This window comes from Lissotriton helveticus, chromosome 7, assembly GCF_964261635.1.
Source record: "Lissotriton helveticus chromosome 7, aLisHel1.1, whole genome shotgun sequence".
In the NCBI taxonomy this organism is placed as follows: domain Eukaryota; kingdom Metazoa; phylum Chordata; class Amphibia; order Caudata; family Salamandridae; genus Lissotriton; species Lissotriton helveticus.
The window spans coordinates 937019155-937045674 of NC_136068.1; the positions used below are offsets into that span (position 1 = coordinate 937019155).

At 46.8% G+C, this 26520-nt stretch overlaps 1 protein-coding gene across 1 annotated transcript in view; it reads right to left on the minus strand.

Moving 5' to 3' along the window:
• Positions 1-26520, minus strand: part of FCHSD1 (FCH and double SH3 domains 1) — a 316141-nt gene that overhangs the window by 5638 nt on the left and 283983 nt on the right. Inside the window, exons 15-18 of the mRNA XM_078653503.1 lie at positions 14817-14900; positions 13874-14036; positions 7625-7830; positions 6185-6296 (exon numbers count right to left, since the gene is read on the minus strand). Coding sequence (XP_078509629.1) covers positions 6185-6296; positions 7625-7830; positions 13874-14036; positions 14817-14900 — 565 coding nt within the window. The remainder of the gene's footprint in view (positions 1-6184; positions 6297-7624; positions 7831-13873; positions 14037-14816; positions 14901-26520) is intronic.

A 26520-nucleotide genomic window follows, 5' to 3' on the forward strand; every position in this document is an offset into this window, starting at 1 on the left:
CATGTGTAAGAAATCTGCTCCCACTGTACTGCAGCACAGACACATTGCCGAATTCACTTTAAACTGCTGGTTAATCTTAGCTGGCGTAAGATAAGCCCTGTGGAGTATATAAAAATGTACCAGTTGGAAGCGCGCATTACTCGTACTTTTCCATGCTGGTTCCAGTATACCCGATCATACTTTCTCGGGGATTTCCACTCCCAAGTCCGCCTCCCATTTTTGTTGAAGTGGGCACAGAGGGGTGAGTCTCTCATGTGTCATTCGACAATATAGACATGTGACCGCTTTAATGGTGCCTGCTGCCATAACTACATATTGACAAGCCATGGAGGTTGGAGGCTCTCTCAGCCCCTCCTTCTAATGTGCATGAACGGCCGTCATAAGCGCCATATGCGTCAAGTAGTCCCCTCGGGCCAGCTCACACCTGTCCTGCAATGCCTCATAAGGTAGGACAGCGCCATCCTCAAATAGGTCCCCCATGGTTTCCAGGCCTCTCTCCGCCCAGTCATTCAGCCCCCCCCCCCGTCGTTCCCGTGGGGCAGGCATTAAACATTACCAATGGGATCTCCGGGGCATATGGGCGCGCAATGTGTGCTCGACTTTGGCTTCTGTTCCAAGAAAGTTTAAAAGTCACCATTTATCAGGCGAGGGAGAAGGTCGGGAGCGGCCCTGTAATATCAATCATGACAGCCAGAGTCTAGTTGCTTGATTCCCACCCACATCAGGCGGGGCTCGAGATGTCGTATAACCGTCTGAGTGAGCCATTGCAATTGCGCCGCTAAATAGTACGTTTCATAATCTGGGACTGCCAATCCGCCCTCTGACCTCGGTCTCATCATTATGTCAAGTACCACCCTCCGCCTTCCCGAGGACCAGAGAAACCTGATCACCATTGACTGGAGTTGCCTAAAAACAGAGAATAGGCAGCGTTCTGAAATAATATAGTAGTCGGGTGAGTGCTATCATCTTGAGCAGAGCCACCCGCCCAGCTACCGAGAGAGGAAGCATGCCCCAGAACTCGCTACAACCCTTGAGTCCCCTAATGGCCCTACCCACGTTACCCTCCAATAAGTCGGGTTGAGTATAATAAATACAGGTACCGAGGTACGTCAGGCATTGACGCTCCCAATGTATGCCCTGCGCTGTCAGTGGGCCTTCAGCCGTTGGCGCTGCAAGGTCAGCCAGCAGAGTCTTAGCACCTCGAAGAGCGTCTTCCGTGTCTGCCAAAAACATAAGGAGGTCGCCAGCATAAAGTGCGATGTGGTGGAATTGTCCGCACACCCGAAGCCCCTGATAATGCAAGCCCGTCCTGGCCTGTGCCACTAGCGGCTCCATAGCCAGGGCGAACAGCAATGGGGATAGGGGGGCAGCCCTGTATTTTCCCCTGCCCACAGCGCAGGCTTCCGAAATCATCCTGCCCGTTTTAACCCGTGCTGTAGACTGGCGATACAAAAGTGCCGTCCGGTCCACAAAATCATCCCCCAGACCAAAACACAGCATCACTTGAAACAAGTATGGCCATTCCAAGCTGTTGAAAGCCTTCTCGATATCTAATGCCAACACAGCAGCAGAAGGTTTGGGATATGAATCAGCATCCAAAATATTAAGGAGGCATCGCACATTCTGAGCTGTGTTCCGAGAAGGTTTAAACCCCGTTCGATCCATGTGTACCAGTTGCACCATATATGGAAGCAGACGGGTCACCAGTATCCGACTCAAAATCTTATAGTCGGTAGTCAGCATTGACAACAGATGATAGGCCGTCCTGTCATGGGGAGGTTTTCCCGGTTTCAAAAGTGGTATAATTACTGCTTCACGAGTAGTAACTGGTAAAAGGCACTCTTTTCCCGTGGCGTCATATAGGGTCACTAGCCGAGGAGCCAGAAGTTCAACATACGTACTATAAAACTCCACGGGCAGGCCATCCTCCTCAGGGGTCTTTCTTTGGGGCATGTGTTTGATTGCTCCGCGAACTTCCCCTATAGTGATGTCTTGTCCCAACAGCTCAGCCTGTTCCCTATCCAACGCTGGAAGATCTACTCTCTTCAAAAAATCTTGACTGGCTTCCCCGTTAGGGACCACCTTGCTCTGGTATAGGTCTGTATAATAAGCCCAGACCTGATCATTAATCCCCTGCTGCGTATAATGGATTTCTCCATTAGCGCAGTGAAGCTCCAATATGACCATGCCCCTTCTCGCTGGCTTGACCAACCATGCCAGTTACGCCCCAGACTTATCCCGTTGCACATGAGCACGTGCTACGTACCTTTTATACTCAAAGCAGCACAGCCTTTCAACTTGCACCCCAACCTCCTCTCTCGCGTCCACTAATTCCTGGTGGCGATCGGGGTGGTTAGGCCTCTCCCTCCCTCAGCTTCCGATCTGCCCTCTCTAGGTCCTGCAACAGCACTCTCCACACCCCCATCTTATTCACAATACATTGCCCTCTTATTACACTTTTTATTGCGTCCCATTCCACAGCCAAGGAAGAGGCGGTGCTTGTGTTTTCCTGAAAATAATTATCGATCCCAGTCCCCACCATCTCACGAAATACCTGATCTTCCAAAGAATCTGGAGTCAGGCGCCAAGTTGGGATACCAGAGCGTCCGGCAATAGGTTGATGTGCAAGACCAAAGGATTATGATCTGACAGCGTCCTGGTGAGGTACTCACTGTGCTGAACCTCTGCGTGTATGTCAGGGGAACAGAGCATCGCATCTAGTCAGACATGGAGGGCGTGCAGGGCGGAGAAGAAAGAATTGTCCCGATCATTCGGATGGTGCACCCTCCATGTGTCCACCAGCACTCAGCTATGCTGCCAATCTCACCGAAGCGTTGATAGATTGTGGGCTGGGGCATCCGGGAGAGGCGAGTGAGACCTATCCAGTGAGACATCTGCAACAGAATAAAAATCTCTACCCATGAGGACGGACCAAGTAAAAAATGGAGCAAATTTCCCTGACAAGTGTGTAAAAAAGGCAGCTTGCCCCATGTTTGGAGCATATATACTGGTCAGCACCACATCCCTACCATTCAGACGGCCCGCTACTAAGACGTATCGCCCATCAGGGTCTTTTAGCTGGCATGTGGGTTGGAAAGGAACTCTCACCCGGACCCAGATCAACACCCCCCACGCAAAGGCTGAAGAGGTTGTGCAAAAAACCTGCCCTCTCCATCTGCGCTGCAACGCCACATCTTCGCTGTGTGCAATATGAGTTTCTTGAAGGAAAGCCAGTTGGATTCCCCTACGCACTAAATATGCATGTACCATATGCCTTCGTATCATGGTATGCATACCCCTGACATTCCAAATTATACACTTCAACTCAGACATTGAACCCATGATATCGCTCCCCTTCTCCCAGCAGGTGCACGTTCAAAAAGTTATGCCAACATCCCCTAAACATCCCCTTACTATAGAAAGAACAACAACCCCAATGTCCCCACACCAGGTCAGGCATGAACTAGGCCCCTTCCAAACTATCTGCAAACTAACTGCCCTCTAGTGGCTGCAGAGGAACAAAGGGGAAAAGTGGTTGCAGTCAGGTGACAATTGTCTACAAGAGTAGGTGAAGTCTGTCGCGCTCAAGCCCCATGTAATACAGCACCCCCCATCCCCAGGTCACTTCTCCCTAAAACCCCATGTACACTCCCCTCCCACTGCGGCCAACATACAATCAAACATCTACAATATTCTCTATGCAATTCTAAAGTTCCCAAAACCGGTACCTGCTCATGAACACCCGTTAAGGAAAACTAGTTAGACAATTATAATTAGGCACAAAGAAAAACCCATCAAACAATATCGTCAGCCGTGCCCGGCGTGACATGTGTCAACTGCAAGCTACTCATTTGGGATCCTTCAGTGTCCGTGCCCTCAGAAGTCTTGTCAGATTCTGTGCCAACTGGTGACACCTGCTTCCGATCTCGGAGTAGTTCAGACACCGCCCTCAGTGCCTCGGACCTCTTCTTCGCAGTCTGGGAGGAGCTGGGTGTCTTCAGGGTGGTAGAGAGCGGTTGAGGTCCTCGGTGACGCCGAGGGAGTAGCACCGGGAAGGCGTGCGCCCTGGGTCTCTCAGCCGGCAGGCATCCCATTTTGTACGTTTTCAGGCCAGTCCCATGCCTCCGACGGGTCATCACAAAAGTGAGTTGTGCCATCAAGGATAAATAGAAGCCGAGCCGGAAACATCAAAGAATATTGAAGACCCTCATCTCTTGACGGCCAGGAAAGAAGCACGGCGTTGTTGAACTTCTAGTGTGTAGTCCGGAAAAATTGAAACTTTGCTCTTATCCACCTAGTAGGGGCCAGAGTTTCATGCTGTCCGCAGGAAGTGGAGGAGCCTGGCCACCATTAGCCGCGGTGGCCTGCCTGGCTGTGGCAGGCGAACCGGGACTCGATGAGCTCTCTCCAAAGTGAAAAACTGGGTCAGCCCCTCTGGTGCCACAGTGTTGCAGAGCCAGTCCTCCAAGTATTGGACCATATTGGCCCCCTCCACTCCTTCCGGATGGCCCAAAACGCGAATGTTATTCCTCCGATTACGGCCCTCAGCGTCTTAGGCCCATTTTTCCAAGGTCAATAACCTCTGAGAGAAGCCCCCCATCTGCGCAGCCAGGGATTTCTGTGCTGGTTCCAGCGCTGCCAGGGTCGCTTCAGTCTGCTCTACCCTATCCGCCAGTTTGAAGTGTTCAGCGTGCAGAAGCCCCAGCCCCACTGACACCGTGGCTATGTCTTGATGTAAGGCCTCCCTCGTGTCCGTAATGGCCTGCAAGATGCGCGCCAGCTGCTGCTGTACCCCTGGGTCCGCTGGCCCCTCAGGCGAGTCTTCCTGCCCCAGGCCATCATGTTCTGGCGGGGCCACTGCTGGTTTCCCCCTCGGCTTCCCCATTGAGCAAGGAGGGGCAAAGGTGACCCCCACAGTGCGAGGCGCTCGCCACTCTGCTCCTCACTGCTCTCAGAGACCCCCCTGCACACGGTGTGGTACGCGGTGCACAGGCCCCCAGGTACCCAGGATATGCACTGCACTACAGCCCGGATAGCAATCCTGGCCCACAAGCCATGCACAGTGGTCTCCAGGCCAATCACTCCCACCAAAAAATCAAGGGTCCGAGAGTGCAGCCCGCCCGCTTCTTCCCCCGCTCTTGCAAAGTCCTCTGTTGGGCCTGTCAGCCAGTGCAAAGTTTTCGCGTGCCCTCCAAGCGGCCGATACTAGCCAGCAGTCCGCAGGATGAGTGAGGGAGGGCCGCCTCCCGTGACACCAGTGTTCTGCTCCCCCTTCGGCCCCGCAGCGATCACTCACCCTCAGACCCCAATTGTAGCCAGGAGCTCGAGCCAAGATCCCCGCGCAATGGTGGCACCTAGTCCAAATACGCCAAAAATACCACTGGCACCCGGGCCAGGCAATGCGACCGCTGCTTCACCGGTGTGTGAGCATGATCAGGAGCAGCAGAAGGCCCTACGTCGACCAGCAGGGTCCCCCTCCAGTGAGGCAGTAGCAGAAACCAGTGATGGGCATGGCTCTTTAGGTTTAAAATGTGCATGTCTTTTTAGCCGGGCGTCTTGCGACAGCCCGCCTTACATGCACAGTTTAAACCTCTCTAACCCAGCTGTCTAAGACAGCTGGGTTAGAGACCGAATAGGGCTCCAGTGTCCACGGGAGTGTCAAAGGAGGCCGCTCCCTCCAATCCTGGCGCTTCTTTCAAACTGCATGAAAGCAGCCCCAGGATTTGTTACTTCAGTTCCTAGCTCCCACGTTGCATGCCAGCCTGGAGAAGCGAGGAGGATGTCTCGCCAGGATTGAAGGTAAGTGTAATTATTTTTATTTATTTATTTGTAACTTTTCTTTTTTTCCCCTCCTGCCTCACCACCATCCTTGTAGGCCAGCTGCCACTGCTACATTGGGCTCCCATGAAGTGTAGAATTCCCTCAAAAATATTTGACTTTCCTGTACCACTGGGGCTGCACAGGCCTGGGTTAAGCCCCGGGATTTTGCACAAGCAATACATCTGTTACTATGCTAAAGTTATTTCATTCCTAACATGTTAGGAGAAGGCAAAGGAGAAGGAGAGATGGAAACCGCCAAAAGAATGAACAGCTCAGGGTGGCAAACAGAGAAGCAGATTCTCAGCACCCACATGATTACCGTGAGAATGAGAAAGTTAAGTAGACATTTTAGATTAATGCTCACCTCCAAGGAACACTTCTCCGGCAGACGTCACACTATGAAGAGGTGGCCTGAACCCGGCATTCTGACCAATTGCAGGTGGTGAGAAAGGAGGAGGTGCTGGGGAGGGCAATTCCTGTAAACATAAGGAGCCTGGTTTATACGGAAGTCCAGTACACTCAATCCTAAACTCAGCTAGCCAAGAATTAGCCTTAGCAGGTGCCCTGGTTGTGTCTCCTTCAAGTATACATCAAGACTTGTCAGCAGCAGACTTACACTGGACAGAACTGTGAACAGGGAAGGCGAGATGCATGGGGAAGGTGCGCGGCATGGATGAGGTGACTTGAGGTTGTAAAATACTGAGAGAAATTCAGATATTCTAAGAGAAAAAACTTCATGGGTGGCAGAAAAGTGTGTGTATTTTAGAATGTTCTTCTATCTTGCCATAGTTATAATAATTAACTGAATGAACTAAAAAGAACAGTTCTGCCATCTTGTGAAAGTGGCAGGGAGATCACAACAGGTGCATTCTTCAAGCCTTTCAAAAACAGGTTGTAAGTTTAATGAAGGAAAACTACTAATGGATGGAGAACCATGGAAACGCTTCAGCTCAAGATTTGGATATTATCACTGCCACAGAATGGCATGTGACGCCACGCAAAATAAACAAGGAGGCTCTGAAAGGTCAGACTGTTCTTTTAGATGCAAGCCTTTCTGGAAATCCATGCATGCAATAGAATTGTTCCCAACTTCAGAAATAGATTAAACTAGCTGTAGCTTGGTTCTTCCCAGTTTTCTCCTTGTACTGCTGTAGCTGTTCAATTTTTGTGTACTCTCTGGTTGAGTGTCTTGTAGGATAAGCCATAAAGGGCACCCGTTAATGTTCGACGTTCACTTCTAGCAGTATGAGTGCCTTATGGGTTATGAAGTTGACCTTACCCTTAAAGCCATGGATGTTGGTGCATTAACCGGTCATCTTACACCACCTCTATGGGTGCATTCATCAGTAGCACATTCCTTCAGCCAACAACCAAAATATCTTCTTCAGAGAGCAGTTTGCATCAGGGAAAGGTAGGTACCATTGCAAGTTCCCACAGTTGTGAATGGAATAATTGATCCAAAGCAATTCCTCAGGTCTTCAACAATAAGTCAAGCTCATTGACTCCCCATGAAAGGTAAGCTAAGACTTACAGTCATCTCCAATGAGTATAGGAAACAGATGACTGAAGAATCACTTTCAAGTATGTCTGTTGCCAAGATAGATCCTTTTTTGCCAGTAAAGTGACAGAATGAATGTGCCATTTTATGTCAATACACCTGAACTAGAAAGACCTTTATTGCGCATAACATCCCTAGTTTGTTCTTCTTAGCACCCTTAATCTTTAGTGAAACGTGCATGGACAACATGAAGAGGAAACATAGTTCAGGAAAGGGTTCTCAGAAGGGTAAAGAGAGGAGCTATACCTCATTTGGTTCTGGCCCATCTCCCAACATCTCTTCCACAACTAGGGAAGGGAAAACTCCAACACGGCCATTGAACTCTCCTTTCCAGAACCCATCATCCACACCATTTTCCTCCTTCTGCAGCACTCGGATGATGGCCCCTTCAGGGAAGGTGAGCTCCTCTGTGCTCTGCCCTTCATAATCATAGAGGGCTCTTGCAAGGGACCCTGCAGAAAGAAGGGAGCAATCACAGTCAGGATTAAAACACCTTTTTACTTTTTCCCTTTTTAGGTCTCGCCTACGCAGCGCACATGCGCTGCATAGGAAGGAGACCTTTAGCAATTGGCACAGCTTTGGGGGCAAAAACGTGTACGCCTTGCATTGCTTTGAATGGCAACGCGTGCACATCTGTGGATTTCCTTGCGGGAGCAAGCAGCTGGCACCATATGTTAACAATTATCGTGCCTTGCTGCTCGCTCCCGCAAGGGAATCGCGCAGGCCCCCTCTTCTCTCCCCCTGTTGCCGCGCGAGCCGCGCGCGCTTGTGCTGGTTTATTTTAGCACAGCTCTGGGTGGGCCCACAAATAGGTGCCCTTTAAAACCAACCTTTCTCCCTCCCCTTCTTTTTCCTTCCTCTTTACGCCCGCTCTCTACTGTTACCTCTGGCCACAGCTCGTTGCACAGTTTTCGTCTACTCCTCCTCTGACCCTTTCATCGTGCCCTGATCTAGGGCCCGTGTCGCGCCCAGAATTTCCCTTTTAAGCAGGCAGATGTTTCGGTGGCTCCTCCCCCTGCCCCGGCTGAGGCTCCTTCTCCCTGTCTGAGGCACACAAGTCACTCACAGACCTCAGCACACTGCCCGACTCAGAAGGCTGCACAGGAGTACGGGATTCCGCTGCCGTCCTCGCTGCACCTCTGCCCTTCGTGACAACATCCTGCATGCCCTCATCAGAGTCCTGCCCCAAACCTTCCACTGTCTCCTTCTGCGCTGCCTTCGCCTACCCGAGTCCTCCACTGTCTGACCACTTCGAGTCCACCGCTGCCTCTGCTGCCCACCTGGAACCCTCCCCTGCCCCTTCTAACCCAGGGCTGTCCCTTGCACTCTGGTTCCCCCTCCGAGTCCTCGGCTGTTTTGCTTTTTCAGACCCCTCTTCTGAAGGCCCTGTGGAGCCCTAAACGGAACCATCCCCATATCGCTTCCCTCAGCCGTTCACGTCTGCTCCCCTTGGAGGGGTCCACTTCTCACCTTCGACCCGGAAACGAACCGGTGCAGGATTGCTTAACCTGCCGGAAATTCGCTAATCCACACAGGTCTATGTTTGATCCCTTACTCCCAGGTGATACAGTCTGCCCTTAAAGTTAGTGTTTTGTCTTGTTTAAGTAACTTTAGATCTATTTGAGCTAGAGGCGAAATTGTTTTGGTTGTAATTTGAAATTTATGCAGCAGATTGTGAATTCATAAAAAACACTGCAGCTGCAGAATCGCATCATTTCAGTGGCCCTTCAGATAATACATCGCTTCTGTCACAAACATCATATTCATACAGACGTAAATGGCATAAATTATTAGTTACTTTTTTTAATAATGCATTTTATTGTTTGTGTTCCAGACATATCAATGATCACAGCAGTGAAGTGCATGGAGTTCAACTTTCTAACATCATTATCTGATAATCACCACTGGACTGGACCCCTGTTACAATCAACATATGTAGTGCTCGCACTCGGCCCCTGGTCCCCCCTCTTCCGTGCCCCCTCTTGTCCCCCCACCACCGTAACACTATTCCATTCCTTGGTTATGTATCTCTTAGCAGCTACTAGCACCGTCCAGAGCAGTGCAGTTTGGGATCTATTACAATGCAGGTCAACAGGCACACTCGGTAGGGCTAATCTGGGGTCCTTCGAGACTCTCCACCCCAACACCCAAATTAATAGTTACTTTTAATAATTTTAATCACACAGAATTAACACATCATTGCTATTATGAGTTTAAAATGAATGTTTGAGACTGTGCATCGAATGGCACATGAATAATGGCGGACTCTGAATCACAGGGGCCAAACCTTGTTAGTTAAAAAACAAATGCTCCATGGCTATCACTCCTGTGCTTAGGTTTTACCATACTGGTTTTCTCTTGTGAAGGATCTCACCTCTGTATGTGTTATACATAGCTGCCAAGTTCCCCAGGTCCGTGTGTGACTAGTTTGGCCAATGTTGACTTTTTTCTTAGAATTCTGGGACTTGTAGTTTTACTGAACCCAGTATAGCGCAAGGACTACAAGTCACACATATATGAGAAAAAATCAGCAGGACTGGACTTACTAGTCACGCATGGACCTAAGACCTGTAGCAGCTATGGTTGTATGTATGTAGTTTCCCATTTTGTACAGTCCATACGTGTAATCTCACTTTACTGTAAAGGCTGAATGCAATAAAAACAAAAGAAAAGTGTTTAATGGAATTCACAAGTTGGGACTTTCCGTGTCAGACACAGGGCCTGGTAAATATTCCTGGAAGCAGCTCCTATCGGAAGACTGCAGAACAGCTTGTCTTTATGCACAGACACCAGAAGGCAGGCTGGATATAGTTATCGGAAAGAGCACCCCGCTAATTACAGCCCCAAGAGTACATGACTGTTTCATACATACAAAGAACACGGAAACATCCGAGAGGTTTTGTCCATTGACTAACCAACATATGCTTGTAGGCTTAGACCCCATTCAGGGCCGGATTGAGAACTCAAAGCAGCCATGTCAATTTTGACAGACCAGCCCCACTGCTGCATTTGTTACTGGAGTGCAATATAGCAGCACTACCGCACAACCAGCCCCCAGTAACAACAAGCATTGGCATAGCCAATAGGTCTCACCTTTGGGACCTTATAAGTGTTTAGCCATGCAACAGTTTATGTTGTTGCGCCAAGGATATTGTGCTGGATAACTAAAAACTTATAAGGTCCCAAAGGCGAGACCTATTGGCTATGCCAATGATTGTTAGTTTTGATGATGAAATTAAATGAGATAAAGCCTTGTGGACAAAAGTTGCACTTACTAGGAACACCCCAAACCTCTTCTGTTTCAATTATTTTCATACAGCCCACTCATGACATTTTTTAATCATTAATACAATGTGCACTAGTCACAAAACTGTCCCATTCTCCATTCACTATTCACTATAACAGAATACGACGCCGTGCCGTGACTTTGGACTTCTGGGCTTATCATAGCCCCTATTTTCTCTATACACACATACGACGGGGCTCCGAGGCGCGTCTATTGACTTCTATGAGTTTGGATTTGGAATCATTAATATTTTGAGCCTTGAAAAAGTAGTCAAACAACAAAACACGTGTTGGCTGTATTCATATTTGGCTTTACTCATCTGTGGACTACAATCCAGATTGTTCATCTTTGAAAATTAAAGTATTTGCAACATCAGATACAAAAGACTTCTTATGCTTGGACTTTGATTAATATTTTGCACAAGTTTAATTCTACAGCTTATTTGTGGAGTAATTTTTGGACCTATCAAGTTGACTGACCAAGACCTAAGATTTTGGTGGGGCTTTGGGACAAGTTATTATCCATTCTCTAAAGGGCAGGTTGCTCCTACAGTCCTTCATCGGATGGCCTACAATCCCTACAATGGTAGCGGTGCCTGCTCAGGCCCCGCCATAGTGATTACAATGTGCCTTTCCACTAGCCGTTTCATGGCGGTGAACTTGCAATGAAAAGGCTGGCAGAAAGGGACTTTGGGGTCCCCTAGCGGGCCCCTTTCCCCCTGGCCCTCCGCCATGGACCCTGGGGTCACCTATGGTGCCCCCCTAAACATCCGTGCACTATGTAGCAGGCACCATGCGCTGTTTGCCACATAGTAAAGGGATGTTTGAAATGTGGATTTTTTTGTGTTGCGGCGTGTGCTGCAGCCCGCAGCACACATCCACAATACAAACAATACACATTGCGACCGCAGTGAAGGCGGACGCACCTTAATGCAGCGGGACCTCCGACTTCTAGTCGGGCGGTCCTGCTTTCGCGTCATAATCAGGCCCAGTGTTACAATCTTTGACTTTCCCATTGAAAGAAAATATCTCTTAGAAGCTAAATTATCATAGACATGGTTTTCGATGTTTCAACCTGCTCTGTGCAACCGAGCGGACATGCTTTGAGAGTAACAATGGAGTGGCTGTTACAAATATTTCTATCGGTAATATGGCTCAATAAATAGGTTAAAATTATCAAATGGCATTTGCAATAACAAAAACATCCTCTACTTGTTATTTACGCAACACCAAATTACGTAGGGAAGAACACTGTCCAACATCTCCTTTCATTGTACCTGGAACAAACTAAAGAAAATTGTCCTTTCTATTTCAAACTCATCTAGCAGAACTGCTACAGTGTGTACACGTTTTAGTGCAGAATACCCAGATATGTATACAAATCTTCCCTCCTAAGCAATGCAGCATTTGTTCTTCCTATCTTTACAAACCAATGGGAGCGGACAGTGTAGGCAGGGTTAGCTGCCCAGTGCACGCTGTGGAAACAAATCAAAAAGTTCTGAAGAAGGTGCAATCGCAAACTGTGCTATCTGAAATTAGAGCACATTTTCCTACACCTCAGAGCGGAATGCTGCAGGGGATGACGAGCTGAGAAAGACCTACACAGTTGGCCCAAAAAGGAGCCATTACAATATCAACTTCAACAGAGGAAGACAAAGATGGCGTTTAAGGATTACACAGAGACCATCCCTAGCCTCTTTATTCTTCTGTACAGGCTTGCTCACAACAACAGTTGTTTCTATTAGGACTAAAAGATAGGAAGGATATGCAGCATTGGGGGTAATACATTGACAGAAAGTTCCTTGAGAAAGTGAGGAGTTTAGAAGTTCCCTTACACATTGAACCTGTCAGAATTGGGCCAGCCACAGCTGGTGTCAGGGTGTGGGGGACAATAACACCATAAAAAAAAGAACTGCTGCTCTAATGCTGCTGGCGGCATGACAGCAGCGGCAGGATTGGCCTGAGCGCCCTCGATTTGCGCTCGCAGATTGACTGGGAGCCTGTGCCTGCTGTCTCCAACCCAGAAACGCAGCTCGGGTTGGAGAGTAGCTCTTGCGCATGTCGGTTTGGCTGTCCTAAGACGGCCAGCTAAACCCGAATGCGCATGGATAGCAGTGCATCTACCACTCCTCCTTCATGCCGATCATGGATTAGGCCCTGCCCTTAAGACTCGTCAAGGAAAGAAATGTAAAACAATAATAAACCTGCTTTATGATCTTTTTATTTTTCAGGTTTTGCAACTGCTGCTGCTGGTGAGGGGGAGAATCGATGCTCCTCCCCCATATCACAGCGGCCGCTGGATTAGGCTTTTGAACTCTAAAAACTATACGCCATCATCTAAAGCCTCTTTGAAGGCATGACCTTTAGCATGGGAGTATGACACTGGAAAAGTGGTTTTGCCAAATGGTGTGAAGTCCATCGCTTGCCTGGCGCTGTACTCCCTGGAATGGTGAACTCTTGGGTTTATGTCAAGAGCGTCCTCACAGTTAAAACAGCAATCAACATGTATACTGTATGCTACTCCATTCTTTACTAAGCCATTTTATCGATAGAAAAAGCCACATTTCTTAGAGTGGGGAGAGAAAAGGGTAAGTTGATTGCCAAAAACATCAAGCATGAGACCTTAGATAAGAGTGCCACAAGTGTTGTATTACTGTGACATTGCTATACCACTTGATACTACTGAAAAGGTGCAGAGACACCAAAGTTCTTAGAACTAATAATTTCCCAATAGAAGCAGCTTACACTGGTTGATAATTGAATTAAAGTGAGAGCGGGTATTTACAGATTCACTTTACATGGAAGAGGAAATAGCAATGTTGTGCTCATCACTAGTATGGCTGCCCTCGGCTCCTTTTCACTTCCTCATCTGAAAGAGGAACACGGGGAGATCTCCAAACCATGTGTCCACCAAACACCTTGGAGTCCCCCAATATTTACATGCTTCAACAAACATTTAAATTCACACTTGTCCAAGTGGGACAGCGGCTTGATCAGACCTGTAGTTTTACAACGTAATTGCTCACTCATACATCCACTTGGCCACCACATTTAGTACTATTATAATGATGAAATATCATATAAGAACTGGACATTTACATTCACTCTAAACTCTGGCAATTAACTAGATGTTAGTCTGCAGTGCATACCAAACAGAATCTCCAATGTATGTACAACTATGACCCATGTAATCTGAATGCAGTTGCTCACCTCCCGGTTCCAAAGCCCAGTCTGCTGCTGCATTGCCCAAAGAGGTGCTGCTAAAATGAGCTGCACTAGTTCCATCCGTCATCTTTTGGTTATTACCGTGGACATTTAAGAAGGAGACATACTTCTCAGGGACATATCCAACCTGCCCACTCTGGTTTCTTGCCTGAGCACAAACAGGAAAGGGAGAATTTGACAATTTATTGCAACTCAACATTTTTTGTTGAATCAGTGAATTTGTCGAAGCAACTTCTGAAAGGTGATTGCGTATGCATTTTTGAACCACAGAAGTGACTGGCTATCAATTACTAATTTACATGATATATATGTTGCAAGTTACAGATTACATTTGCACACTAAATAAATCATTGCGATATGGAATGAACCATGTGTCAAACTCTATCTTAAACGCATGTATGCAGTGTAATATGCTATTTATTACCCTTATCATTTGATACCATTACACCGCTCAAGACTCATGATCTATTCCCTCCCTCAACAATGGTAATAAATAGAGTATTGCACTCTGCACACGTGGCTTATGTCATTGTATTTTTCATGTGTACTTGTTTAACCAAAACCAGGATGCAAGTGTTTACATTTGTGCAGTATCTTAAAATCACATTGAAGAAACTATTAGGAAAGTTGTTTCCTTGTATAGAGTAATTGTTCCATGCAATCTGTGAATCAGTAAACATGTTTTGTGATGTCAGTTTGCCTGTACTTTGTCAATAAATTAGAATTTGACATTTGCACAGTATTAAATGTTTGAATGTGCCTTTATTAGTACAGTTGCTCTAAACTATATGTGTTATTGCATTACATTTATTTTAGTGTGGGTATATATGCACACACACACACACACACACACACACACACATACATATATATATATATATATATATATTTGTGGGGGCTAATCAGAAGTCAGCTACTGTGGACTCACCTTGACCCACTCCTCAACATCTCCATCTTCAATCACCTCAAGCTGCTCTCCCTGAGTGATGGACAGCTCGTCTGCTAGGCCAGCCTGGACCGAAGACACAAGGAGTAAATTAATACATAGATCTCCCATCAGCCCATCCACAGTAAGGTAGCATGTTTGTACGATAGCATGAAAAAGACAAAGCCATGAGTCGCAATGTAAAATGGATAAGGTATCAAAAAGGAATGAAGTTAAGTGTGTAAAAAAACAAATTTAAAAATATAGCCTATGGTAAAAGGATATACTTATTTAAATCTGCAAATGCCAAAGCATAGTAAGAAACCCAGGACTCTGATGTGGTATCACTAATCACATCATCAGAACTTCAAGTCAGCCTTCAATATGCTTGTTCACCTCTATAATATAACAAGCGCATACCGCTGCAGCTGACATGGTCCTAATTAGTGTCTCTATAAAATACTGCTCAACCACCAGATAAAGCCCACCATGTCACGCCGCAAGTACGCAATCCAGTCCGGATAGGCGAGCCAAAAAGGAGACCGGGCAGGAACAAAGAAGCCTCATTTCAAATAGGGAGCGAGCGTTTAGCATATACGATGAAGCCTGCCAATAGAAAGGATGGGCGGGGCTTCCACTCCTCTTCTAAAATCTCCTCGATTACAAGAGGCCTCGCAGAGCGAGCAACGCAAGCGCTGTAACGCTAGGCAAGACCTAAAAAGGGCTTCATTAAGTTCTTATGAAGCAGAGGGCTTCTAAAGGTTTGAAAACTTTTTACTACCATGCAAGGAGTAATGAAGTATTAGCAGAGTAAACAGGCATTGGCATGGCCAATAGGTCTCTCTTTTCTGACCGTACAAGTGTTTAGTCAGAGCTACTGACTTTGTCAATGTCTTCAAACTATGTTTTAGAGCAGCGTGGATGCTGTAAAGCATTTAAAAAAGTTAATATAATAAACATATAAGCATTTTTGTTGCCTTATATACAACCAAAAAGACATTATTCCTTTAAACTTTGAATGAACTTTTTGAATCATTTTTTTCACATGGGTCTAAATAATTTTACAAAATGGTATTTTCAGAATTTCATATTTAAGACCTCTGTTTTTTTAATGCTTAGAAGTGTGTTTAAGAGATTAATGTCAGTCAGTGAATAAGTACAATAATGGCACTTGCACAGAAAATGAGAGGCTAGTAAGGAAATGTTCTTACTATAGCTCAGATCTTGGATGTACTAACCCGCTGCATGACTTTGAGGACACACCTAAGGCAGCGCGTACGTGGACTTTTTATACCTAATGTAGAATTTCATTTAGATCTTAGACTGGGGATGTTGCAACGCGCCATTGGCAGTAATGCGGGCCGCGGGCCAGCGGCTGCTGTGCTGAGAGTCTCTAACGCAGACCCCCAACAACAAGGTCGCAGTGGAGTCCAGCACTCACTGCATCATCCTGGGTTCATACCTTATTGATGTGGGCTGCAAGCCGGTGGCTCCAGTGCAGAGAGTCTCTGATGCTAGTAGTAGTGTGCAGAAGCCACAACTGGAAGATGTGACCTAAATCGTGGAAGAGTTACTGCACACATATCAAACGCTGCAATCTGGGACTGTGGGGCATTGTGTGCCCAGAGCAGTTCTTTACGGTGTGCAGTAACACACCTGCGCAGAAGAACAGTACCCAAAGTAGTGCCCACGGGGCTCTGTAACTAATTACAGTACAGGAGCCAAGGTACACGCATACTGGCACTGTACAAAGCACTGCATGCCACGGTGCATAATCATGCAGTGGGATTTTCTTGGACGGAAGAGACAGTACCCCGTGCGGGCACTTCACACTTGGCAGGACTCTGGGGCAAAGTATGCAACCACTGCACTAGTGTCAGGGAGGTATACCATCAGCAAGGATAGGTGCACTACAAGAGGGCATTGTACAAATGGCAGGGATGGAGCCAGGCACTGTGCATAATTAGGGTACTGGCGCCATGGCACTGTACACAACGACGGCACTCTGGGTAAGGTACATGTAACAGGGGCAGTATATGAGTACGGTGCACATAATAAAGGGCCGAGGGCTGTAAACAATGCAGCAGTACCGGATATAGTACACAAGACAAGGGCACTGTGCCCAGTAATGGTACGGAGGCTGGGCCGCAGCATGTACATAATCATGTGTATGGTACAGGGGTAATGTAAGCTTGACAAGGGCACCGTGCATATGGCACAGACCAGGCACTAGACACATGACACAGGATGCACAGTAATGGTGGAAACACCAAGATACTTCCCCTATGACCTGGGCGGTTTAACGGTAAGTGCAACTTCAATGGGGAAAGGTGGACACTACACAACACAACACTGGGGCGCAGACACAGGCACTAGGACAATGTGCCTTGTTTTGTCACTGGTGCCGGGCATGTACACAATCTGGGAGTGGTGCTGGGGGTAAAAAGACACGTCAGGGGCACTGTACACAAGACACTGGCGCTAGGGCATTGTGCCAAGTCTTACACTGGGGCTGGGCACGTACACGATAATGGGGTGGTACCGGAGTAATGTATGCATACTTGGCACAGTACATATGCCAAGGGGCAGGCACTGGGCAAAGGCTGGACAGTCATGGCTGGGACACCAGGATACTGCACTCATGGCAGGGGTTATTAAACAGGCAGTGCACAGACACTAAAGAACCAAGAACTGCAAGCAACGCAGCAACGTTGGGGGCAGAACACTGGTGCCGTAGCACTGTGCTCGACCATGATACTGGGATCGGACTATTGTACATGTCATACTATTGCCCCTCGATAATGCACACATGGTAGGTGTATTGTAAAGTGCAATGTACATATGGTTGAGGGCAAGCAATGTAACAAAGGGCCAGGAATGTAACAAACTCAGATCACCTTGCACAACCCATTTGGCGGGCTTGAAGAGCACTGAGCTCACGGAATGGTACAGTGGCATTGCACGCACTAAAAGCACGACACATATCACAGGCGCGCAGGTACTGTAATAAATACAAATAACAGGCACAAAGGAAATGTAAACACAACAGACGCACCTAGCAATGCGAGCGCTGAAGCTTTCACAACTTTTACAACCAAACACAAGCATTGAAGAAAGCTGTTAAACAAGACGTGAGCGTGCACTGCCGAAACCGAAACCTGTCATGGGGCGGGACTTCCGTCTTCTGAATCCCAGAGGAGCAGTGGTGACGCGGGGCTCCCATGCCCGAGGGAGAGCCCCGCGGAGGCTGCAGAAGTCCGGAGTGGCGCCGATGCGGTGAGTGGGGCTTAGTTGTACTGGGGGTGGAGGCGGGGGGTGTGTGTGTGGTGTGTGTCTCTGTATGTGTGCGCTCGTGTGTGTGCGTGCGTGTATGTGAGCTTGTGTGTGTGCGTGCGTGTGTCTCTCTGTGTGTGCGCTCGTGTGTCTCTCTGTGTCTGCGCTCGTGTGTGTGTGTGTGCGTGCGTGTGCGAAATGAAAGCAGGGGGGTGTGGCTGTGTGTGTATGCGAGAAGTGCATGAGGCTTTCAAGGGAGACAGGAGATGGTGAACGCGCGCACGACCTGATCCGATTCCGGCATGCTGCGTCTGCCCATCTCCTGTCTCCTTGAAAGCAGACTCGCCTACTATAGGTCTCGCTGCGACATCTCTTCGCGATGCGTCGCAGGTGCGAGACCTAAAAAAGAACGTCCTAACAAAGATACACTTCTTAAGTTGTTTGTTCTTATGTTACAAGATGCACATGGAGTTTTCTAAACATCGAGCACGTTATTTGCACATACAAGGAATATAATGCCGCAAACTAAGGCAAGAGCTCTCCGTGGACTGCTGAACTGTCTGTATAGTAAAATGGAAGGATTGTGTGAAAAGAGGGAATCTATATGTCTGTATGTATAAAGGATGTGATAAAACAGCAAAAAAAGAGGCCATTGAAGCGTGCATCCCCAAGCACAGTAAAACTGCCACAAGAGAAGTCTTTATGCAGAAGAATTGGGAGAGGATGTAGCCTTAGGCTAGAGCGGTCGACCTCGGACCTGGGGAACCGAGTTCGAGTCTCTGCAATGACGCGACCCATCCTGTGGTTCTGGGCAAATCACTTAAAAATGAATGTGTTCATCTGTAACGAAACTGGTGCTCATGTAAAGCACTCTGATACCAGATGCCTCGGATCTAGTTCGCGATATATAAAACTCTATTCAATCATTTTCCCCCAAATCAATTATGTCACTTTTTCAACTTTAACTGTTTAAAGTTACCACTTTGCAGCTGCCATATCCCTCACTCCTTTCTAAGTCTGAAACTTTTGAAGTGGAAGAGAGGCAATTATTACTCTGCTAATGTATGTGCAGCACCTATGACAATGGATCTAACTAAAGTGAAATGTACATTCAGTAAGAAAATATAAAAACATACTAAATGTATCAAAAATACCGTAAATACTGTAATATGTGGGTATATGTATACGGGTGCTGTGAAATATTGTATAAAGAACACACTAAAGTAATAAGAAGGGGAAAACACGAGCTCCATGCAAGAAAGAGGCAGACGAGGGAAGTAAAACTGTGCACGAGGGTGAGATGTGTAAGCACAGCACAGAAAACGGTGCAAAAGAATAGGTCTGTCAGGACAAGAGTTGCGAAATGTTAAGGAATTAAAAAAAATGCAAACAGAAAGGATAACGAAGCACAGTAAGAGGGAGGAAAATATGCACTTAAGGAAACGGAGTACACGATAGCTGTGATACCATTCACAATGCTCTGATATGTGTGCAAAGCTTAGTAAATGGTCTACCGAAATGAAAGTCATGAAACTCTTAACGGCAGAGATGACATCATATAAAAGAGATATGAGAGATGCATGTATTAGGGAACTTTTGTACTCCTGAGCCATAAAACAATATATGGAAAGCAGTGTATGCAGTAGCGTCCGCTACTAAGCACGGGTAGTGGGGTGTTGGGGGAGCGGAGGGGTGAATGAAAAAATATAAAAACAAACTCACTTACCTGAATGCCGTCAGGTGCTGCTGCCTCTGCTCCATCTCCTCGCCGCAACAGGAAGCTTCCAGCCTCTCAGAAGCTTCTGTGCAATCACAACGATGCCTTAGGCAGCATTTTGATTGGTCTGAGCACTGTGGTTCGGCACTCAGACAGGGGCTTGGAGGCTTTGCATGTTCCTCACCAAGCTGTGTAATCCAGCCTGGTGGGGAATATGCAAAGTGCCCATGACGGTTTGACCGGGCCGGTCAAACCGCCATGGGCCCTTTAGAGTGTGCTTTACACTAATCCCCTGCCACGTGCAATGGCCAGACCGGCCCACCCGCCCTCTCCCGAGCAGGAAGGAAAACGAAAATTATAATAACATTAGTTATCGTTTTCGTTTTCCTTTTGACACAGCTCGCAGTGCAGTGGTGCGACACTCCTCCGCCTTAGTGGAGGAGCCGCCACTGAGTGTATGGACAGCAGCTGATAAAGGTGGAAGCCCATTTATACGCACCACCATGTTGCTATGTCAATGTGCCACAGAGGCATTTGACACAGCTGCATGACGTGGGTACACACATGGCATAGCATCAAAGAACATGATATAACAATCCATAAGTACAACAAATGTAATCTGAAGCCAAGAAAAAAGAAAAGAAGAATTACAGCCACTTATGGCCTGATTCACAAAGGGACTAATGACTTGTAAAGTTACTAGTGCGGAGTGTCTACAGTCGGGTGAAATTTGTGCACTGAGCACAGCAGTGCAGAGATATCCCCCAAGGGCAGAGATTCCAACCCCAATGCAGAGACTCCGCATTCGTAACTTTATGAGTTGAAAGTCACTTTGTGAATCAGGCCATAAATATCCAACTCTTCTACAATGTAGGCAATACAACATATGCGGTACAAATCCAACCATGGAAGAGACACACAAAAAGAAATATGAGCAAACAGGGCACCCAGGACTTCAGCTCCGAAACCGGCATCCAACTGTACATTCTGCAAACACCCCTGTAACCCATCATTTGGATAGAAACACAATATTGATTCGTACAACTGTAACCCACCTGCTCATAATCACCCCAAAATTCAGCACTTGAGGTGACACCCCTGGAAAAAAAATTCCATACACTGACAACATGGAAAATTACCAGATTACACTGTGTCCACCAGCATTGGAGTGGACACAATTGAGCACCTGCCCCTGTGATGATACACTTCCCAAGATTCTAAAACTTTCAGCAGTTAAGCATGAGACCGCACTCATCTAGAAGGAAGGCTCCAACTTGCAACCAACTTAATGGAAACCACATCCGAACCAAACCTCAATGGTGCATGTCCCTGCTCTTGTCAAATTTCGAGGTGCTGAAAATGATAAAGCAAGAGTGACATGGTAGACACATGCCAGCCCCTCGAGGGGTAACCACTTTCAGAAAACAGACCTGCCACTTCTTTGCACTTGACCGCCACGTTGAGCAGAACACACATAGAAAGGCCATGCTCATCAACTTGGCAGGGCCTGTGGCCCCACCCACAGGAGTCTATCACTCAATGCACAAGTGCTATGGAGAGTGCACAGAAGAAAGACGAGAAAGTCAAGATCCCTGGGGGAGCAGTGAAGCTCTAGCGTTGAATGCTCTGATAACAAGCATCAGCCAGAAACCTCTACCATCAAGATCACCTTTAGAGCAGCTTATAGGGCATCCTAACACAAAAGAATGAAGGTATTTCCAAACACACTGCTCACATAGAGGCAGCTAGAAATGCCAAAACTGGCTCAGGAGAAACAGCCACATGTGAAGTTGTTTTATCATTTTGGCAACAGAGTCCTCAAAGAAGCCACATGGACCCAATTCTGCAAATGATGTTGTACCTGAGTGGAACACAGATTAACTATCAGCAACTGTCACATAAGACTGCCAAAGAAGAAGGGTTCACTCAGCGAACGCTGCACAAGTTGGCCTCTGCGACTGCTCAGACCACAGGTGCAACTAGACTCACACTTCGTGGCCTAACAAGCTAACCATTGGAATCCGGGCTAACACTGTAAGCAATGGAACAGAGCTATCCTTAGAGCAAATGCAAGAAAATATAGAGATAAGCTGCACATTTTAAACATATTTATCAAATCTGATAGGATAACAATAAAAATGTTTTAGTCGATTTAAAAATGTTTGCACTCTACTGACAAAGATCTTTAAAAAGGGCAATGAGTGATTGACAACTAAAGAGCAGCCACTACAGATTTCAATACAAAGCATTATCAAATTCGTTTTTGCCAAGTTATTGCAAGATGATGACCCTTTTCGCCAATTTTCTGAAAATTCCTTCTGTGAAATGACACAATAGATTAGACTGGTACATATCGGCGTATGTGGTTGGCTGTAAAGGAGGTGCATGTATCAGTCTTCAGCGGTAGAACATGAAGTAGTACAGACCAAGAAGCAATAAAGTTATGGGGTTGGAGCTCAGGGTCACAGAATGAACAAAGCTAGTAGGATAACTCTACCCTCACGATTTACGGTGTTGTCAGTTCGGGTCAATTGTGTGTAGGGGGGTAAAGATAGCTAAGGCGGTTTATGGGTGGTAAAATAACTGTCAAGGGTAGACCACATCCTTCTCTTAGGGGGACGCCATGGTGACTGTTGGAGAGCTATGTTATCCGCTCCTCGGAGGCAAATTACCCAATTGAGCCGGCAGGCAAAGTTAGCTTTGCTAGTGTCCTTCCAATTATTAAGGACTACCTTGACTGCTGCTATTAGCAGGAGATCTAGTAGTGCTCTGTCATTGGCATTGAGGAAGGGATCTTGGAGAAAACCGAAGACCAGGTACGGCAGCTCTCTGGACGGAGAGATGTGGAAAACTTTACTAATAAAGTCAAAGATCTTGTCGCAAAAGGGGGTTACACAGTCGCATTGGAGAATAAGGTGTGCTAAGTCGCCTTCTGCCCGCTTACAGTTCCAGCAAAAGGCGTCTGGGCTGATGTTATGAGCATAGAGACGTGCCGGAGTCCAAAAGGCTTTATGAAGGAGCCAATATTTGGCCTGGAACAAAGTAGGGCTAATTTTGTGTCGCATGCAAGATTCCCAGGTATTGGTCCAATCCGCTTCTGAAATCGGCCTAGAGGAAAGTGAGGACCAGAACTGCGTGAGCGGTGTGGTTAGATTGGAATGTTGGGGGCAAATGAGTTTGTATAGAGAGGACACCTGGTGGCCTAATTTGTTTAACCTAGAGAGATAAATTGGGAGAGAGGGGGGTGTTAGTGAAAACTTCGCTTTAGAAAGTGCTGCCTTTATGTTTAAAAAGGTGTAGAACTCTAGTGCCGCTAGATTATAAATAGATTGTAGGTCTCTGAAAGGAATAGAGTACGATCCTTCGAATAGTTGGTGCGGGAAGAGGATGCCTTTTTTAACCCATTGTGGATTATACAGTGGTTTGCCCTTGTAAAGTATAGATCGATTATTCCATAAGGACTCCCAACCTGAGCGGCGAATGCTATGTTCCAGAAATTTATCGATTTTAAGAAGTGCTGCTTTTGTATTACGGAAGATTGGTTTCGAGTGGGTTAACATGTTTAAGGTGGTAGAGAGGGCAGCAGCAGGGGCGATGCCGTCAAGGATAGCTCGCTCGACTTCCAGCTAAACCGGGGTGTAGTCTGCCGTGGGGGCTAGCCTTGCTTTGCTAGAAAAGCGGTCTCATAACGCCTAAAGTCCGGTAGGTTGACCCCTCCTAATGATTTGTCCAAACGTAATTTTTTAATGCTGATCCTCGCCTTTTTCCCTTTCCATAGGAAGTTGGTAAGTGCCTGATCTAGTTTGTGGTAGAGGTCTTGGGTAAGGGTTGGAGGAAGCATGGAAATGAGATAATTCACTAGAGGCGAAATCATCATCTTGATGGTCTCGACTCTGCCCCACCAAGTGATGAAGCGAGGGGACCATCCTTCCACTTGGTTTTTGATTTTAGTTAAGGTTGCCTTCTCGTTTTGTTGAAGGGTCTCCATAAGGGAGTCACCAAACTCTATCCCCAGATACTATATAAACCCTGATTGCCAGCAGAGTCTAGAGTTCCCCAGCATGTCTTTGGTGCCTAGAATGTTTAATGGTTTGACCTCCGATTTTTCCCGATTGAGTTTACACCCCGAATGGGTGGAATACGTTTCAATGGTGGACATCAAGGCAGCAATGGAGGGTTCCGGGGATTCAGAGACTATCAGGATGTCATCCGCATAGGCGGCTAGTTTAACACAGGTATCACCAAAACAAACTCCCTCAATGTTATCATTCTTTTTAACGTCCGAGAGTAGGGGTTCCATCGCCAGGAGGAAGAGCGATGGGGTGAGGGGGCAGCCCTGCCTGGTTCCCTGTTCCAGTTTAAATGGTTCCGACAGTGAGCCATTTATGGCGATACGGGCTGACGGTGAGAGGTATAAGCCATTACCATATCTATGAAGGTGTTCCCTAGGTTGAAGTTGATCATGCAATGTTTAAGAAAGAGCCAAGAGACCCTATCGAATGCTTTCTCCGCGTCTAGTGTAATGGCCACGGAGGGAGCAGCAGACGACTTGGCTTTTTCTATAACATGGCAAAGAAGCCTCGTGTTATCATTAGACATGCAATATTTTAGGAAACCAACCTGTGATGTACTGGTTAATTTAGGGAGGAGTGAGTTCAGTCTGGTCGCGAGAATTTTGGCGTAGATCTTACAATCCAGATTTATTAATGATATTGGCCGGTAATTTTTTGTCAGTAAAGGATCCTTCCCCTCTTTAGGGATGATGATGATGGTGGCCTCACTCATTGAGTTAGTTACCCCTTTTTTTGAAGCGAAGGATTGGAACAATTTTAGTAGGGTTGGGCTAATAGGGGCCATGAGTTACTTATAGAATCCGGCTGAGAAGCAGTCAGGGCCTGGTGCTTTATTGCTTTTGAGTGTTTTAATGGAAGCCGAGATTTCCTGTAAGGTGATCAGGGAATTCCGTTTAGAGCTATCTGCATCGTTGAGTTTTGGGAGGCCTAAGGAGTTCAGGTAGTCAGAGCACGCCTGTGGGTCAAAGTCTAATTTATTCTTGTAAAGGTCTTCATAGAAGGATTGGAAGGTGTGTAGAATGTGGTGTTGTTTAGTTTGGACAACATTGGTTTGATCTTTGATTGAGGCGATATTAAATTGCCTTTTCTTATGTTTGAGATAGGATGCCAGTAGTTTTCCAGCTTTGTTGCCCTCGCATACCTTCAAGGCCTTAAATGTATTAATCCAAACCCCCGCTCTTCTGCTAAGAATCGCGTTGTATTCGTATTTCTTTTTAGTGAGATCATTCAGAATCGGCGTGTTTTGAAGGTCAGCTGCATGAGACAGCTCTAGATTTTTTATGTCTCTCTCTAGATTAACGAGCTCTAGATTTAGTTTTTGGTTTGTTTGTGCCCGAATGCCAATAATCGCTCCCCTTATAGTGGCCTTAAGTGCATCCCAGACATTTGCTATATCCGAGCCCGGAGTATCATTTAAGGTGAGGTAATCATGTATGGCAGTCTCGATCTTTTTTTTGTTTTCGGGTTCGGTTAAAATATCATCATTAAAGCGTCATCTTTTCGGGGGAAGAATGGATCTTGAGCCTGCCAGTTTGGGTGGTATGCTGGAGAGGTCAGAGACCAGTTTGGGTGCTATATTGGTTTCTTCAATGAGGTGTGTGAAAGGACTGTTAATAGGGATGTAATCAATTCTGGAATAGGAATTATGGGGATTCGAGTAGAACGTGTAATCCCTACCGTCTGGGTGCTGCAAGCGCCACGAATCTTGTAGATCGAATTTGGAGCAGAGGCGTTTTAAGTTATTGTGTGAACGTGTGGGGTGATATGTCCAATTTGATTGGCGATTGATTACTGGGTCTAAGGGTATGTTAAAGTCCCCTCCGACGATTAGTAATTCATTCTGTGGGATGTTCTCAAGTATAGGTGAGATTGAGTCCCAAAAGATCGGATCATCGCTATTTGGGGCATAAATATTCAGCACATGAATGTGGTAGTCATCCTTTAGAAGATGTGCCATGATTAGCCTACCATCGGTATCCTGAGTGTGTGATACTAGGGAAATGTTGGACTTCTTTGCAATGAGGGTGAGGACCCCCCTTTTTTTGTGCACTGCCGGGGAGCATAGAGTGTGCGAAATCCAGTGTTTGATAAATTCGGCGTCATCGTTTGACAGTTTGGTCTCCTGGAGTAGGAAAATGTCGCCCTTGGATTTGGCCAAATATTCTAGGACTTTCCTACGTTTAACCGGGTGGTTGAGTCCTTTGACGTTTAGGGAGACTATGTTAAGGCCTTCTGATAGGGACTTGGTGTGGGTCATGGGGCTGCTATGTGTCGCTTACGACGTGGTAAACCTACTATAGTGAGGATTGCTGCGAATCTGGACCTGGGAGATGGCATGGCCTGGCGATAAAGTTCGTGAGATTCAAAAAAGGGCTGTGAGAGCACGTGTCGAGCATCCAACGATATACAAACCGGCTTTATAGAAAACTGTACTACTGTAAAGAAAAGGACAACAAGAAATAAAGGAAACTAGCACAAAAGACATACTGAAACAATCCAAAAAGAACATCCCCCCCTTCTCCACCCCCCTCTCCCCCTCTTACCCACCCCACCTACCACCCTGCCCACCCCCCACCCTCCTCCCCCAGAACTAGAACTTAGGAGCAGCGACGGCAGTACCGTCCAAGCTCAACGTAGGATGAAT